The sequence below is a fragment of the Manacus vitellinus genome, unplaced genomic scaffold, assembly GCF_001715985.3.
Source record: "Manacus vitellinus isolate BGI_N305 unplaced genomic scaffold, ASM171598v3 scaffold_8_pilon, whole genome shotgun sequence".
NCBI lineage: Eukaryota > Metazoa > Chordata > Aves > Passeriformes > Pipridae > Manacus > Manacus vitellinus.
Window position 1 is genome coordinate 26043346 of NW_021940864.1, and position 18652 is coordinate 26061997.

General features: G+C 34.3%; 1 protein-coding gene across 1 annotated transcript in view; it reads right to left on the bottom strand.

The window, feature by feature from the left end:
* Window positions 1-973: 973 nt before the first annotated feature.
* RYR2 (ryanodine receptor 2) overlaps window positions 974-18652 on the bottom strand; it is a 379203-nt gene continuing 361524 nt past the window's right edge. The window contains exons 98-105 of the mRNA XM_029965125.1: window positions 13604-13664; window positions 12244-12390; window positions 10571-10705; window positions 8068-8224; window positions 6212-6276; window positions 5341-5441; window positions 3857-3908; window positions 974-2262 (exon numbers count right to left, since the gene is read on the bottom strand). Of these exons, the coding sequence (XP_029820985.1) occupies window positions 2167-2262; window positions 3857-3908; window positions 5341-5441; window positions 6212-6276; window positions 8068-8224; window positions 10571-10705; window positions 12244-12390; window positions 13604-13664 (814 nt within the window). The 3' untranslated portion in view covers window positions 974-2166. The remainder of the gene's footprint in view (window positions 2263-3856; window positions 3909-5340; window positions 5442-6211; window positions 6277-8067; window positions 8225-10570; window positions 10706-12243; window positions 12391-13603; window positions 13665-18652) is intronic.

Sequence of the window (18652 nt, forward strand, 5' to 3'; positions counted from 1 at the left end):
ATTTCCTAGTTGTAGGAATTTTCTTCTGTGAAAGCTACAATTGATTTAAGAAATGAAGATTTTTCGTACTTAAACATTACAGTTTTTTAGGATGAAAAACTGATTTTATGGTGATGCAAAAACTTTCAGTTTAAGTGTGGCTTCACAGATATTTGTTAAACAGCACGCTGGATTCAACAGCAAGGATGCCCCAGCAGTTTTGTGACTTGGAAATTGAGGTTAAAGAAACATGTTACTTCTATTCCAGTATTTACCTAAAAAGGCCACTTGAATTTGTTTTCAAGACAAAGGAATCTTGAAATATCCATCAGAATCATTAGCTACATATTTCTCTACAGAATGGTAAAACCAAAATAGCATGTGTATCTGTATGTCAAACAACTCTTCTCATGTTGTACACCCAAAAAGAAATATAATTTCAATCCCACATTTCTAAATCTTATAAACAAAACCCAGAAAGGCTGATAAAAGGTGTTTTATGAAGTTGTTCCAAATCCAGAACATTCCAGACTGTGTGTGGGTGAATATAAATGTAGTTGTTACACCTGCCCCTTCCACTGTCACCAGCCTGTCCAGCCTTAGTTCTTGCAGAATTTGAGAGATTTTACCAAAATCCTCAACAGGATACCAATTTCAGCAATATTCACAGTCTGCTGAACTGAAAGTTTGACTTTTAAGAATATAGAGTTACTATTTTTAAATTATTATTTCTTTAGCTATTTTTTTTTTTTTTAGTTATAATTGAATACTGATACAGACCACTTATTTTATGACAAAACTATGACTGGTAAAGAAATGAGGTGGGGAAACAGAACAGCAAGAAGTCAGGAGAAAAAAAAACAACAAACAAACCAATACCAGAACCTTTCACTGAGTAAACAGTAGCTTAATCTTGTTTTGAAGTGGTTGTAATTAATTCAAGGATCAATAAAAAGACTCCATAACAAAGACCTCAAATGCTACCAAAACCAGGTTGTTTCCATTCTGAATGTCTCTTTTTATTTGTAAAGACTGGCATTACAATTGAAAAGGACTCAAAATGGAGAAATGTACACATCATTGGTGTTTCATGATGCAACTGATGGAGTCCCTGAATGGATATTGCTTCAGCTTTGCTTTTAAAAAATAATTTAACAAGAAAATCTTCAACTCCACGATCGATCACAGGTGGTAAAAATGAAAGAAAGAAAAAAAGAAACCAAAATTACTGTCAAATTCATAACATATACATTGTTGGTTGATGACACTTTTTCCAGGTGTACAATAAAGCCCACAACACTTTATTACTATGGATATAATTATTGTGAATGTTTTTTTCATGTTGATCAACTCGTTTCTGAAGGTTGGTTTTTTGATTGTTTTAAACTTGCATAATAAACATGCAATGAAACAGTTCTTGTTAAAGTGTTTTTTTGCAGCTCTCTTGTATTCATACAAAGATTTCATAAAGTAGCAGTGTTGTATCAGAGCATTACCAAAATAAGAGCAAAAGCTAAAGAGGAAGGTAAATGTGAAATGAACCTGATGAGAATAACCTAATCTTGTCCTGAGACACTCCAGTCTTATTAAAAAGATGTGCACAATCAAATCCCTTCCTCCCAAACCCACAAAAACCACAAAATAAATATTAACTTGGAAGAAAGGGAAGACATAAAGAAAAAAAAAATGTCATCATGCACTCATCTTCTGCATAGCTCAACCCACATATAGTAAGGCACTATTTCCCCACAACTTAGTGTCCACAACAATCTTTTACAGTGCTCTGTGAACTACATATAGTTCCTTCCAGGATGATGAAATAAACAGACTGAATGAGTGTTGCTACCATGTCACCCTATATGTGATCTTAGAGACAAGGGTATCATCTGGCAGTTTCAGAAATAAGCTGTCTCAAGTCTCAACTTGTGTGTGCATGTTATGTATAGGGACATCTTGTCTGTGCAAGTGGTTGGTTTGTTTCCAGAGTTGCTGTAATTTTTCATTGTTCTTTACTCCAGTGTTCTCAAAGCAAATACACAAGAAAATAAAAGCGCAGTTGGGTCATTAAAAACAGAGCTTTGGTGCTCCAAAATGCACACAGCTTTGGGGATTTAAGAAATCTGTTAGATATTCCCAAAAGAGCTGGGAAATACATGGATATTTTCATCCAGAAAACCTCATCTCTGCTTAGTTGAGCTGATCTTCATATTGTTTTCGGAAGCAATCACCAGCAGGGAAGAACTCCCAGCACCGTTCCTGGTACATTTTCCATACATATGATTCCTGAAAGAAACACAATTTAAATAATTTAACTTGATTTAATGAGAAAGCGCCAAGTACGAATTTTTTTCTTTTATTTATATACCACTTTTTTTTGATTCTGTGTATGTCAGGTTGTTGCATATCAATCTACACATTAATTTTAATTACTTTGATCAGTTTAGAATAACTTTTAGGGTTTCTTCCCTAGTCAAGAAGCACTATAGAAATGCATAGAAGAGAATCAGGTAGTTTAGTCCTTTTTGCACACCCAGGAGCACTGCAAAGCTCAATTAAAGCTGGTCACAAGATAAATACCAAGGTAAGCAGAATATTTTCTGTCAGAGAAATTTGACTGAATTTCTGAATCAGTAATTTCAAAACATGTCTACAAACAATATATAAACCAAAATGACCTTTAAAGGTACTTTTTAGAAGAGCAGTATTTTCTGAGTCAGTGGCATTTTGGTTTCTTTTCCCTTTCTGATTATTTGTTCAGGTAAGGTTCTGTCTCCAGACAGTCCAGAGAACAGTAAAGGATATGTCAGTTTATTTCCATTATAATCACAACACTTAAATAGGCTTCTTATTACATAAATTCCATGGTCGAAAGGGCAAGTGTTACACAAGTTACAAAACCATAGAATCATTTAGGTTGGAAAAGACCTTTAAGATCATTGAATCCAGCAATAAACCTAGAAGTGCCAAGTCCACTGCTAAACCATGTGGTAGAAATTACGTATTATGAACTACTCTCAGTTTCCAATCTGTATCAAACATTATAAAAAATGAATAGTTAGTAGAAATCTCTTTTCAGTGAACACAATAGGACACTGCATGCCAATAAAAGAAGATGATTATAGCACATACATCAGAATTCAGAAAGCGTAAACTACACAGATTTACAGCAAATTATCCCTCTGACCCAAATCTCTAGGGCTATGTATATGATACTATTCAGTTCTTTTGGGTTTTGATCTGCAACACAGGAACATTTGCTTAGTCAGTTGAAAGACTCTCACTAGGAAAAAAGACCAAAACAGTAGTCTGTAAATTTGATACATTTTTTTACTGAATTTCAGTATACTTCAAGGAAACCGAAGGAAGTACCAGAAGGTTGAAAGAACAGCATAAAAGAAGAAACCTCCAGGGAAAATGTCTCGTAGGTTTCATTTTAAATACAGGCACAAGCTCTTTCATATGGACTTATTCAGAAATGTAGACATGGAAGATTATATATAGATGATAATAATAAAAGACAAAGACTACTGAAAAAATCAACAAGGAGATGTGACGAGTGCTGCTTTCACAGGATGCTTAAATGTTCTGTTTCCCATTATTTTTGTTTACAGTGTGTATTTATATTTTGTTGAAGTAACAACTTAAGAATAACAGGTCAGATAACAACACAGGAAAAGAAAGTGCTGCAGAATTGATACTCAACTAACATTAAGCAACCAAAGTCCTAAGAATTGCTTAGAAGAATAAGAATTAAGTTCCATACCATATAGAGAGCTATTCATTAGAAAACTCTTAGTTTTTCCAAGCCTGAACAATTTTTATTTTAGAATCAATCTTATTTAATAACCATTGACATTTATAGAGTTGTTCAACCTACCTGTCCTGTATGCTCTGTTTCATCTTTGTTAATAAGATACATCAGAAAAAACCTACAAGCAAAGAAAGAGATTCTATGAATAGAGAATTTGGAAACATTAGGCAATCTGCAGGGAGATGGATATTTTTCAGAATGTAGAGTGATAATGCTGTTCATGGACTTACAAATTCCACACTTCTATTTATGATAATGTTCTGAGACAGATTAAACACACTTTCCTGACACTGTTGGCATTCAGTCATTTTTGAATGAGCAGTATGCTAAAATACAGGAGATTCAGTTTGATTTAGTGTAGTTAGCAACAGAGTTTGCTAACTCTGTTGTTAGCTTAAAGGAAGATTTTCTAAGCTTTCTAATCTGAAAATTACAATAGACATTTTCTTGCCCATGAAAACCCACTGGGAAGCAGACATAATGGTCATTGGAACTTTCTCTTTTTCCTCTTCACACAATGAATAAGAAATGCTGAATATGTCTAAGAGATTTCTCTTACTAAAATTATAGGTTGAGGACATTTTACTAGTGTATGCAACTGAAGATCAACATGAGCATAAAAGAACTTGAATTTAAAAAGAACCACATTAGTCTTGGGGGTTTCAGATAGCTGACATTCATTAGGTGATAATTTCAAAATTTTGCTTATAATAGACATTCTCTCTGAACATATATAAAAACATAAAATATGATCATGCACAAAAAGATAAAAACCCAGTTCCACAGGATGATGGACTGAAAAGTATGCTATATTATGTTATTTGGGCAGATTTATTAAGTAGGAACAAAATCCTACATAATGGCACTTTTAATGTATTTTGTTTGTTACAATCCATTCCCTGCATAGTGACAGCACTAGTATAAAATACACTCAGTCACTGGATTTTCATATGTGAGAGGAAATGATACAGTGGTTGTAGAACTGATAATTGCCTTTATTTTTAGATACAAAAAGACTGAGTTTAGTGGTCACTGGTGCTCTGCTTGGATTTCCAAAGGCAGACCTGATGCCCTTGGTTGATCCCTCCTGTCTCTAGCTCCTCATTCCAGTTCCTTTACCTCCCTTTGCCCTGGGTTCTCTTAGTCAGCCTCAGCCTCAAAATATCTAGTCCAATGTAAGATTTCCCCCCTTTCCCTCACTCCTTTGTTCCTTGCTCCTCTCTCCATGAGTCTTCAGACTAGGTCATACTGCTCCTCTCTACCCTACACACCACATTCAATTTTACAATGCCTCCACAGCCAAATACCAAGTTCCTGGTTTCCATCTACAAGCTCACACAAACTTGGTGTGCCGCAACCAAACTGGAAAGAAGGATTTGAAATTTGTTCATTCCTTGCTGCCATTGCCACAGAATTATATATTCAGACAGCATGAGTGCACATCAAAGTTAAACAGTACTGACTCTTACTTATGCAAGAGAGTTAATCAGGTACCTGTAGAGGCTGCAAGGGTCATGAGTTAGTGAGGAGTTCATTTTTACTGTACTTACAAATAATTGGCCAAGTTGTGCTCCTGTAGTGTGTGTGTTTCAAAGCCATGGGGCACTGTATCGAAGTAGTCATTTCCTATTCCACAGATAAAGCACTTTGTCTAAAAGAAAGCATACAGAGCACTTCAACATTATATATAACCCTTGCCCTGCTTTGAGAAAAGGCCAGTGTAACAATTTTTCTTGAAAATGACAATGCATCATATATAATATGTGCTGAACAAAAAGGCTTTTCTTTTAATGACTGAAGTTGGATACCTCAACCAAAACACTTGAATAGAAGCTTAACTACCAGCAGAGTAGTTACTTACTGTTAAAAAAAATTTAAATCTTTGCCAGCTCTAAGTGAACAGGTATCAGGAGACAGAATGACATACAATAGTCACAGCTGACTTTTTAGCACTAAGTAGCACTTACTGTAACACATGGCAATATTTACCTCAAAGCCTGTTGTGCTTGTCCACCTGAAACTGAACAAGCTCAAAGTTCAGATGACAAAATGCAGTAGCTTTGCAACACTTTTCCGAGTTCTTACATTTATATTTCAATGACAGAATAGAAAATCACGAAGTACAGGATACTTTCACACATAGATTCATCAAAGAAAATTACATCTGAGGTGAGATGAAATGTAACATGACAGTGTTAATACCTCTGCTAGAAACCTCTAATTTGAAGATTCCAAAAGACTTGAACAGCCACATACCTGCAATTCATTATAATATACATTGTACAATATCGGACCATGTACAGAACTATATTTTCCTCTTAGTTTAAAAAGCTATCCACTAAAACTAGATCACATTTTAATTGAAAACAGATATTCATGAAACCTGAAAATAGGTATGGTTCAGCAACTAGAAGTTCTTACCTCCATGTCTTCCTTAACTTGCTCTTGTTGATCTCTTAACTCACCAAAAGCATCAATAATTAAACCTAGGGTTTAAGTATAAATTATTTAGTTGATTAGATAGTTAATGTTCAAGAAATGTGACAAAGATTATTTGGAAATCTAGGGATAATATAACTGACAAAGAATATTAAATGAGAATTTTATGCACAAGTAATATACATTCCAAAGTCAACAAAAACAGTTTAATACATAAATTAAAATGAGCAAGCCAAAGAAAATGGGTGGCAGTAACACAACTGGCAGTACCATTTTGAATTATCAAACAGGACAAGCAGATTTCTGTTTTATTCCCAGTGCTATAATCTTGACTCAGTACAGTAAGATAGTTTTACAGTGACAAAGGCCTTACTATAGAATAGTACTGTACTAACAGAGTTCAGGAATTTATTACACAGGAGATGCAGAGAGGCCCAGAGCTCTGTGCATCCTCTCTCATTATGGCAGTCATGTAGTACGAGGTTCCACTGTCAGAGCTATACAGATGTAAGGGTCATTTCAGGGAGACAGAGAAAGAAGAAAAAAAACCACAGGCTCTATGGTTGAACTTATAAATTCTTTATGATCTTCCCTTCACTTACTCCAGTACGAATAAGGACTAACTCCACAATCCTTAGCGACAATACGTACTCAAAGATTGACAGTTAAGGTCACTATTTTCCAGTCACTCACAAAATGAAGAAACAAAAAGTATGAGATACATCACCAGGCTACAAAAAAATCTGGCACCTCCTCAAGCCCTTTAAAAAAATTGTTGCTTGATTAAAAGTAATAAACAATTTACCACAAGCTCAAATTTGCCTTCTGAATTTTCTTGTAGTAAGTGAGAAAGCACCCTTAGTGCTGTCAAAATTGCCATCAGTTAGCTGTTAGCTGACAGAAAGCAATGGTGTATCAGTATTTACAACAGCAAGTGAACCTAGCAAAAATCTTTATCTGCTTTTCCAAAACTGAGAATATACTTCTATTAATTTGTGAAAATTTTAATTGAAAATGACACTCTGGGCATTCTTGACAATATTTTGAAAGTATAATATGTAAACAGATGTGGTCTTAAGTACTTTAGATAATAACATTTAACATGGTTATTGCATGCATAATAGAAAAACCCCTCACATGCCAAAATTAAGTATCTACTATCCAGATTACAACAGCAAGACACACTATGAGTCAAATAGTTTCACTGAAATTCCAAAGCTAACCTAACGGCAGCTAACTTTCCATTGTTATTATCCAGGCTATACTAAAGCTGTTTCATATCAAGCACCTTTCTTTACTCTTTGACACTGTTCAAGTAAGCAGGCATCACAAAAAACAGCTGTTTTTATGTAAGACAAGATTAAACCTCTTAAAGCTATGCTCCCATTTTCACACCACTACCAGCAATCTGAAGATTTGTCAGTCAAGAAGATTAGATGTTGGCAGCAGGAATACTGACAGCATCTGCTACTGATTTTGTTCATGTATGGGTTACACTGAAAGAAGATTATAAATTGTGTCACAAGATTTCTAATCACTCCTCTTGCTGATTTATAGGAGACTTTTAGAAAGAGCAATGAGAAGATAGAAACTGCAGTGAACACCAGTATTCTTAGAGCAAAATATTTACGTTTTTTTCCATTGATCCAGTTAGAGACCATTGATTTTACAGAGACTCAAAAGAGCAGCATATGGACAAAAGTCAGCTGGGTGTGATTTACCAAATAAATCCGTCCTTCATGATCTGCCCCGATGTCCTCTATGAATCTTAGGTGTGGGATTACCATAGGATTAAGATCTTTGTACTGCTAAATAATCTCACCACCGGTTACATATACCTTGGATAATTGCAAGCAAGATGACAATCACAAAGAAGAAGAAAGTGATGTCAAAGATAATCCGATAGATTTCATATTCATCTCCTGCTGGATCCTCTATTTCATCACCAATGCCTCCACCTGCACGTACTCCAACATACATATGAAACATGTAGCACTAGAAAACACAAAACAAAGGGATACAAAATTTGTCTGCAGCTAAAATTAAAAATACCCACTGTAACAAATTCAGTAACTGGTAGAACTTGTCTGTGTTCTAGGAACTATACCATGTCAAGTCATCTTTTTCTCTCCTTTAAGGTTATGCATATTTCTGAGGGAGGTGAAATGCTGCTGTGCAGCTGAAGCTGCAGTATTTCATGTTCTGTCATTATGTAGCAGTTCAATAAGTTCAAAAGTTCAACTACCAGAATTCTAGCAGCACCCCGTGATTCATGTAAAATAATTTCGGCAATATACAATTAGAAAATATCTCCACCACCACAGCCATCTCCTTTTCTAAATTCCTAGCTCAAAAGTGAATAAATTTCCCTGGTTTTGGTGTTTCAAACACAAATTTAAAAACAAACAAACAAAAACCTCGCAACCTAAAACAAAACCAAAAAACCCAACCAAACAAAAAATTTTTGTGAATGCTCGTGCAGATAACAGGCTAATGACTGAAAATATCTGAGAATATTGTGAAACTATCATCTGAAAAATGGTATAATAGGTCTCTCAGTATAGTTATGATGTGGGATGCTAATATAAAATTTCCAGTTTATCGCATTATAATTTAATAAAAAATTATGATATCACTCTCTAGAGGTGTAGAGCAGTTGATTGGTTCTTTTGCTTTAAGTACGTTTGCAAACTACAGGTCCAGGGTTCTCACTCCTTATCAAAAAATAGTAATGACAATAACTAACTCCTAAAACCTAATCAAACAAAAAATCCATTCTTTTATTTCTATGCCACAGTATCCTCAAAATCCATTTCGTAAGAAATTGATATAGTAACATGCAATACTAAGCAATCATTGGCTGAAAAATCCAACAATTTCTAGAGATAGTTTATATTCCACCACTGAAAGGCAATAATTAACTTAATGAGCAAACATAGTGTTAATTATTTTAAAAGTTTTAAAAATTATTTTTCTATTTTTAAAAGAATTATATATTCTCTCTACTTTTTTTTTAACATCCCAATGCAAATCTTACTGTTTTTACAAAAGACAACCCTGATTTTATAGCATATCACACGTTATTCTAACTCATTCCTCTACAATACTGTGGCCTTTAGATCTGTGTATTTTCAGAGCATTACAGAGTAGGTCAGGTCAGAAGGACTTCATGAAGTCTCCACCAAGAAGGGTCCACTATAATGTCAGACAAAATTGCTCTGGGCTTTATACAGTCAGGTCACTACAGCCTCCTGAGGATGTTATAATCTCTCTGAGCAATCAGATCCATTGCTTGGCTCACTTCAGTCAGAACATATTTTCCCACTTCATGTTCATGGTCTTCTACCATGCACTTCCCATTAAGAGTCTGAACTTCTTTTCCCAATAAACCCTGTGCAGGTACTGGGAGCTGCTCTTACACTCCACTCCACTCTGAAGCTTTCTCTTCTCCAGCCCAAACAAGCCCAATTCCCTCAGTCTCTCTTTCCACAGCAAGTGCTCCAGCACCTGAAAATTTAATAGGCCTCCATTGAGTTATGCTCCAGTTTATCTATATTTTCATTGTACTGAATGTCCCAAACCAAAAATAAAGATGTACTATTCTGCTTCAATAGTTTATCTATTCATTCAGCTTTTAAATGTTGTTGACTCCCTGGAAGTGATTCATATTGCATAACATACTGAAATATATTTAACATTGTTGTACATGATTGCTTTTAGAGGGATATTAAGTACAAGGCCTCTTAGAAATTCTTTATGGTCTAAGCTCTGCTTTACCTACCATCCATGACTCCAAAGCCTGGCACTGTCCCAGTAAGTACAAAATAATTTTCAGCGCTTCTGGGCACATGAGAGGTTTCAGTAACAGAATTACCCATTGAAGATAATCATGGCAACTCATGCTAAGAGAAACTGATGGATTTCCAAGCTTAAACAAGCATTTCGGTACCTGCATTACTTATGAAAGTCCTTGCCTATAACTGACTCTCTTCCCTGAATGGCCTCTAGAATCTCAGTGTTTAGAAGTACAGCCCTTTAACAGTTCAGCTCAGCTTTGCAGCTTATAGTTGGTTTGTGTTTTCTGAGAAACCATAGCAAAGTATAGTATCACATTTCTTCTGTTCCTTTATAGATGTGTTTGTTTAGCACACACAGTTACTATGGATGTTCATTTAGCACATGCTAGTTGTTAGGGATGTTCATTACATTTGTTCCTTTGCCTTCAATTATAAACTTTCCCGCTTGGTGGCTAATGATACAACTGTATGAATAGGAATTACAGAAGGTCAGGAAAAAGCAAAACATTTTAAGAAAAAATCCAGAAAGCAAAATAAGACTTACTGTTAGCATATCATCACATTTCATGTCCGGCATATCACCATCTTCACTCTTATTATAGAACTTGCGGAAAAAATTGAATGCCACCACTGTATACAAGTATACTACTACTGCCAGTAATCCCACTGTTAGGACAAGCTGGAAGACAAAATTATAGAATGGATATAACCTATTATATAATTGCAATTCAGTATTTCAACTAATTTAATATGGAAAAAAAATTTTTACATCTATAAAATCACATATAAACCAAACGGTTCCTAGTATTTTAATATCTACCTCAGAAAAGCAGCAGCAAGGACCACACTGCTCATATGCAGCATCATTCAGATTTCACTTTGAGCTTTATGGAAAGCAGGTGGAAGGGAACTTCAGCGTCCTATAAACTGATACTTCTCTTGTGTAGCTCCCAGATCTAAAAAGTTCTTTTTCACAAGTAATGCTCCCTTACTTTATAGGTAATTTGCTAAAACTTCAGGACTATTTTAAATAGGTAAAATACTTCACTTTTTTCAGGCGCAGTCTGATTTGTTTTGCTTTTTTGTTCTTTTAAGAAATCTGAACAAAGAATTTAAGAAAATCTGTTCTTTAATATGGAATGAATGCAGTGTGTTGATTGCTGTAACTTTTTCAAAACACAATTTTTATTCTGCAAATGCAACTGAAGTTTGTCACATAAATCAAAACAACAATTTATACTGTTTATACAGTGAGTTCATACTTGTCTTCTATATGTCATGTGCTTCACCAGCTATTTTGAAATATAAACTGTGTCCATTTAAATGTGTATTACTTCTTAAAAATGTTGACAAGGACAGTGCATTTGAAGACAAAATTAAATTAAAACAATCATCCTCTGCATTAAAAAAAAAATTGCTAATGATTTTATGATCTTTTTAGTATCAAACTTGCTTAAAATAAAAGGGAATAAAATTAAAAAACATGAAAAATAACTTGCTACTGATAAATTTAGAAATGACACTTTTTACAAGACTTCTAAAGCACCTACATTTTATAAAGTCAGAACTGAAGTTTTGTCTTATTACAGCAGCATGTATACACAACAGAGAAAACCTTTATGTTATCATTCCCAGCTCACTTGAATAAGAATTATATTAGTTGCCTTGCTGGAAGATCTTCTGATCAGATCAAGGATGGCTTTTTCATAATTCGAAATTGTTTACAAAATTCCTTTGAAATGGTAAGGCCATCAGCCTTGAGGAACACCTAGTCTCAAGTTACATTAAATGCCATTTCTACAGTAGATCTCAGCAGATGAAATGCCTTAGTTAATTTTTTTTTTACTTAAACCAGAAATGCAATTCCAGATTCTATAGTTTCTTGGAAAAGATTTCTTATCATCCGAGAGCTGAGTTTCTCAAACAGTCCTCTAACAGATGAGTAATTGGATCTCAAGTGGACATTTCTTTAGATGAATCCTGAAAAGAATTTAAATAGCAACATTGCTCATAACAGTTAGAAACTGTCATATATCCCAGTCCTTTTCTTATGATTATAAACCCCATTGGCTAGTTTCCTCACCAGTTCAAGTTCTAGAGTTTGTGATAAAAGAACAATTTCTGTCATCAATCTGCAGAGCACTTGAATTAAGTCATGAAGTGATCTTCCCTATATACTCCTTAAGTAATAAAGCTGAAAGGAGATGAAGTTGATACCTGTTTGCCATTGTGGGTCACTGATGACAGGATAGTTCGTAATGTCTTGAATCCCATTGCAATGTCAAGGAGATGAGCAGCAAAGAAAAAATTGTTGTAATGACCAAGGACTGACATGGTCATGTACCACGCTAGGTAAAGGAAAGACTAACAGAAAAAACAAGTATATTCAAAATAAAACTCATGGTTTTCATCTTTAACTTAATTCAAAACTCTAACGAAAGGTAGAATTTTCTCAAATGTGCTCTTCTTTAAATAGAAAACAGTTCTTTTTTAACATAGAATTTTCTAGAGATCTTTGAGAATTTTCTCTTTGTGCAAAAATATTAAATACTCAAATACAGAGTCCAAAAGACATGGGCAAAATTGAGAAATTCTAAATTAAAATTCTAAAAACTCATTTTGAAATTGTTAAACCCTTATTTTTCATTGTTTCTACTGTAAAAATGTTTTTCTGATTTAAATTATTTTTAATAATTTCTAAATAATTAAATTAAAATATTTCTGCTTTAAGGTAGTTAATGAAAACTGATAGGACTCTGCAAGAACAAAAGAAATTTTAAACATATAAATATTACTTAAGTAGTTTACTATTACCACAAATGTAAACTTCATCTTTTCCTCTATCAATTAATTTTTATTGGATTTAAAGACAAGTACATATTTATAAAAGAAATTTCAGTCTGTTCCTTAGGAAAAAACAAACACTAACTGTTTACAGATCATTCTGTCTCTAGACTTGGAGACTTTATTGTTCACTTTTCCTGAGTACAGTCTGATTACACTCTCATTCTCCGTCAATCCTAGTTCCAAAATAGTTTTTTTCCCCAATCATCTTTCTGACCAACAAAATAAGCTGTTAGGCAAGCAATAATCATAATACTTAACAATCAAACCAGACTCCCTTTTTTAAATTATTAAAATAATCTGCCAACTGATGGCACATATTACTATCAGTCTCAGTGATACAAATTTAGCAATTCCAGATACATTAACTATACTGATCTGACTGTACTCCAGGAATATTCAAGTGTTCATAAAATTTATGAACAATACGAGAAATGGCAATTAGTATTTATATAGTCAGTTTTCTAATTGTATAATGCAGTGTTTGCTTATTGCTTCTAATAAAGCTTATCAGAAGGGGGGCAGGAATTGGCTGAGGTTCTATAGACTACTACCAATGTTACTGTGAAAATATTTTGACAATGTCTTTTTAAGCTTCCAAGATTTTCTTCATGTAGTAAAATAAGTATAATCCAGAGTATTTCATACCTCCCAATGAAACTCTTTGTGTTAGCAAGTGTATATTGCTTTTTAGAAAATGAAAATGCATATATGTATATACTGAGAAACTTACATTATCAGTGAAAACAACTCCTAATTTCCACATCTGATACTTCACATCAATGGAATTTAGCCTGTAAAAATACATAATAAAATTGCATTTTGTAGTAAAAACACAATCAGAAAATATGCAACACAATCTGTAGAAAGTGCACTGTCACACAAGAGGAGGCAACAGCTGATCTATTTCTCCAAAGCTGAAATATATCAGAACCTTGTTCTAATTCACACTTTTACCCTGGAATGGATCTGTCAAAAAAAATAATTCTGAAAATCGAATTCATAAATACTGTTTTGGATTCATCAGACCTAATGCTGATTGATTTCTACAATGTTAGCACATACATGCAAGTGAAATGAACTGTCTTTATAACCCAGGGAGAAAAAGAGATTGTACTTTTTTTTAAGGGACCCATCCAAGTGTAAAGTAGTTGTCAAAAAAGGTCACAGAATTTGCCCCACAAAATGCCAATTCTTTACCTGAGTTATGACAGCCTACCTTGGGTGACACAATTAGATGATATTAAAGACAGACAAATTTAAGTCAAATGAATCTCAGAGCTTTTTTCCTTTGCTTTTGCCACTTATTTATTCAGGAATAAATGCGAATAAAAAGGAGATATATACTGAAAGCTTTTGCAGAAAAGGACCTGAGGCTCTGGTGGACTGCAAGTTGAACCTAAGTCAGCAATGCACCCTCACTGCAAAAAAGGCTAATGGTACCCTGTCCTCCAGGAGGAGTTGCACTGCCAGCAGGTCAAGGGAGGTGATGCTTCTCCTCTAACTCAGCACTGGTGAGGCCACTCTGGGGCTGCTGGGCTCCCAGTTTCTTCCACAGTGTTTGCTTTGTTATATTAGCCAGTTACCCTCTTCTACTGCTCTCCTCTCTTGAATAAACTTTTATATTGTATAGACTAATAATGTAAACCATGTTCTCAAAATTTTTCCCTTGTATTCCTTTAATTAATACCTTTAGGTATTATTCTCTGCTTACTCTAATAGCACAAATAAATTTTTTGTCCCTCTATAGAGAAGTAATACAATTAACTTAGCAAACAAGATGTATACCATTTTTGCTATAAACGATATCTTGTCCTCTTTAGTTTTTGATATTTTCTTTTAGAAAAGGTTTGGATCATCTGTATTATAGTGACACAAAAATATTCTAAACCTGGATCACAACTGAAGAACATATACAAGTAATAGAATGAAACATGTCATCTGTTCTACTTTTATCCTTAAAATGTGAGTGATTCAATGCTTCTGAAAGAGATGAGCTCCTGACAATGACTAAGCAAGTAGAAACACTGCTGGCAGATGTCACACAGCTGCCTTCTGTGCCAGATGTTCACCTGAGGCCTTAGATGAAATACCAAGAGTTAAATCCTCGTCTATCTGTTTTCCAAAATTCTTACCTGTATAGCCAGAGTCACCGACCACATAAAAATAATAGTTTTATTTGAATATTACACTCTCAAGGAATTCTTTGCAACTGAAGTACCGAATTCCTTCTTGTATTACATGTAACAGTATTTAATCTTTAATAAAACAAAAAAAACCCCAGCATTTTTATGGATACATTTTAGAAGCAAAAGATTCCAGTCTTTTGCAGTCTTTTTACTCTTGTGTAATAGTATAAGCACCATATATATATATATATATATATATATAAGTGGAGCTACTGTAATTGAAAAACAGCATTCAATCAATGTTAAGAAGAGTTTCTCATCCAAATTTTGTTAAATATCATAATCAGATGATAAAAAAATGCAAAACAACTTGATATTTATTTCTGAAAATATTATTGTAGCAAGTGAACCTCTTACTTTATTCTGACCCAATACCACTCATTCCTAATGCCAAGCATAATCTTGTTACTAAAGTCCACCTATTCATAATTCTATTTGTGTTATGTATGAAACGTGATGGACAGAACTGCTTATGGACAAGCAGGATACTCTCTCATGAAATGAAAACCACCCTCCCAACACCGGGGAGCTCATCTCTAGTCAATTTAATTTGATGATTTATAGTTTACAAATAGCAATAGCTTTAGAGGTCCTAAAAATAATGTGAATATTGACCTATATGAAAAAAGGCAGGCACCATTAATTTTTTATATCATTATTTTTAAAAAGAAATCTGATCTGAACAGCAAAGCAATAATAATATGCATAATACTGCATTTTCCTGTTTATTTATGCTCACTATCTTGATCAAGTAGCTCAAAGACTTTAAAGAATATGATGTCATATAAAACTTAAGCTCTACAGCTGTGAATTAAAAAGTAACATCTGGTTTCAAATTTCCTTTGGAACATCATTAGTTAGTATTGGATGAATTTTAGTCAATGTATTTTTATTTGACTTCTTCCCTCAACATTGTTAATCCCAGAGTGACACTATAGCAGGTATAAATCTTGAGATTCCAATTGTAAAAACTACTGCAGCTAAAATTCCTTACTTTTTCACTAGCCGTTATGGGCAAGAGGCAGACTGTCACCTGAGGGAGGTCTACTAGTTTTCCAGAGAAAACATTGCTCTCCAAGATACTATATTACTAACAACGAAGTTACCCAGTCCAGAATCTTTTGAAAACCCAGGTTATTGTTTCTTATGGCAAAGAAGAATAAGACCTTTTAACTTCTTTCACATTCTGAGGCCAGCTGCCCTCATTCTTTGTACACTTCACATTTATGATATGGTTTAACTTAGATCTTCCAGGAGAAAATTATTTACATTTTTTCTACTCTTGAAAGTGGAAGAATTCTTCTACCATGTGAGCATTTGATAGAAGCCCCACTTATTTTCCCCCCAAATTAGCCTTATGTCACTGCTTGCTGCAGATGCTTGAGCCATATCTGCCTCTTGTACTGACCCTGACTAGACTAAAGACCACAGAAACAACAGCAGTTAGAAAGGTAAAGGGACAGGGAGGTAATACTCACAATGGCACGTATGATAATTAACTTTCATGTTTGTGGCTTCCATATTATTCTCCCAAATATACTTCATCCACCATGCATCTAGTTTAACACCATCCAAAAAAGCAACTAAATTAATGGAAAAACAGCACCGCTGTCTCAAGCTCAGTGTGCAAAATTTAACTGTCTTTACTGTCTACTCCACACTAAAGCTCCAACTTTACTGCTCCAACTCCTTAGTTGGCTATATTTAAATAATACTAAAATATATTGAAATAATTATTTATATATTTAAATATATATTTACATATTTGAATAAATATACTTTAAAAATACTCAAGACTGCATCCATTAGCTGGATGGCTCTTCCAGAGTCAGTACACTGTGGATTTTTTTAATGCAGTATAACAATAGGATGGGCAGGAGTTTCTGACGAATCATGGTCGCCTGCAAGTAGAGTGCTTTAAGTCCCTTGCAGAAAGACGAATGGGAATCCCAGGCTATTTTCCCAAAGGAAAAGGGGAGAAGCCGTAGGAACTAGGGGTCAAGGAGACAGAAGAAAAACCTGTTCACTTGTATGGGGAATGAAAGTGCTACACACTGCAATTCCCTTCTATGTTGTGGGTGACACGGGTATCAGGTCTGGCCTCAGTCTGCACCACCTCCTCCTGGCATATGTAGAATTACAGCTCTTCCAGAGCTGTAACCTGGATCCAGGTCATACCTGGATCTCTATTTTATTCCCAAAGTATCACAGTAAGTAAGGGTTCAACTCCAGAGCTTTTCCCACCTCTCTCTTCATTGCACTGCAAATAAATTTCAAATGTTGAATCTGGAACATGTGTAAATTTGAGTAGGTTCATTAGTGTTAATTTCAGAAACTGTTAAAAAGTGGATAAATGTACTCTTCTAAAGCATATATTTTTATGCAAATGGTTCTGTTTCTGTCATAGTTGTTTATTTTCCAACAACATATTAATCTCTTATAAGTACAGAATGATTTCCCCAGGGAGAACATGAAAGATGTATGAGGTCGTAATTTTTTTTAACCATATATAACATGGAAAAGATGTTAGAAATGTAAAAAAACCCAGGCATGCTTCAGGCATGATTCTTAAATTAAGTATTTCATCAGCTTTCTCCAACTGTTTCAGTCTGGTCTGTTTTCTCAGAAACATTATTTCAATTTTTTTCCCTCATATGAGTCATGAACAGACAGGGAAGGGAAAGTAGTTTTATTTTGGTTTTATACCAATAATAAAAGTAATATTTTCTTTTTTTTCCCCCTAAACTCAAGCATGGCTCCTACTATAATCCAGCAGCATAAAAGAGCATGTAAGAAAGTATTCTGCAAAATACTTCTGCCACAATATTAAATTTCACTTAGTACTGAAATGCCAGAGTCCTTGAGCCTTATCACTGCACCTGATTGACTGCCCAGTTAGACTCCGGGTTAATTAATATCTATCTTTTTTAAAGATGGATAAAAGATCCATCTTTATAAAAAGCAGTCCTTGCTTCAGTACAATTCTAATCTACCAGTGGTCTGACTGTCTACTTCTCACAATCCTTGCAAACCCATAGATAAAATGATGCTTTTAAAGAAAGCTATAAATAAACTCTTACATAAAAATCTCTGTAGCACTAAAATTCCACCTGTTAAAATATGTTCTAGCTAGTTGAATACCTTTTTTATAACACAGAACTGGAAAAAAACATTTTTGCAGTGTTTTACAAAAACTATGTCCCTGCCCTATGAGGGAAAACTTATTACTCTGAATGTCTAGGGGCTTTTCTTCATGTCTGTCTCTCAAACGATAAGCAAATCTACTGTTTAGGGAAAAAAAATTATAAAAGGATGTGAATACTAATCACCCAATTCCTAGATTTTACTGTTCACTAGCACTTAAATTTATCCCTTCATTTCTTTATAATCAGAACACGGAGTGCCAATTTTGTCCATTCTTTCCAGCAGAGCTGAACTGAGAGAACGGTGAAAAGGGGTTTCCAGCCCAGTCATAATGACACTATCAAAACAGTGGGAATGTTGCAATATTCAAGCAGCTGTGCACTAAACTAAATCTTCATAAACAAAAAACAGAGGAATCCTGTAGATATGTTGTCTATAATGAAATAAAT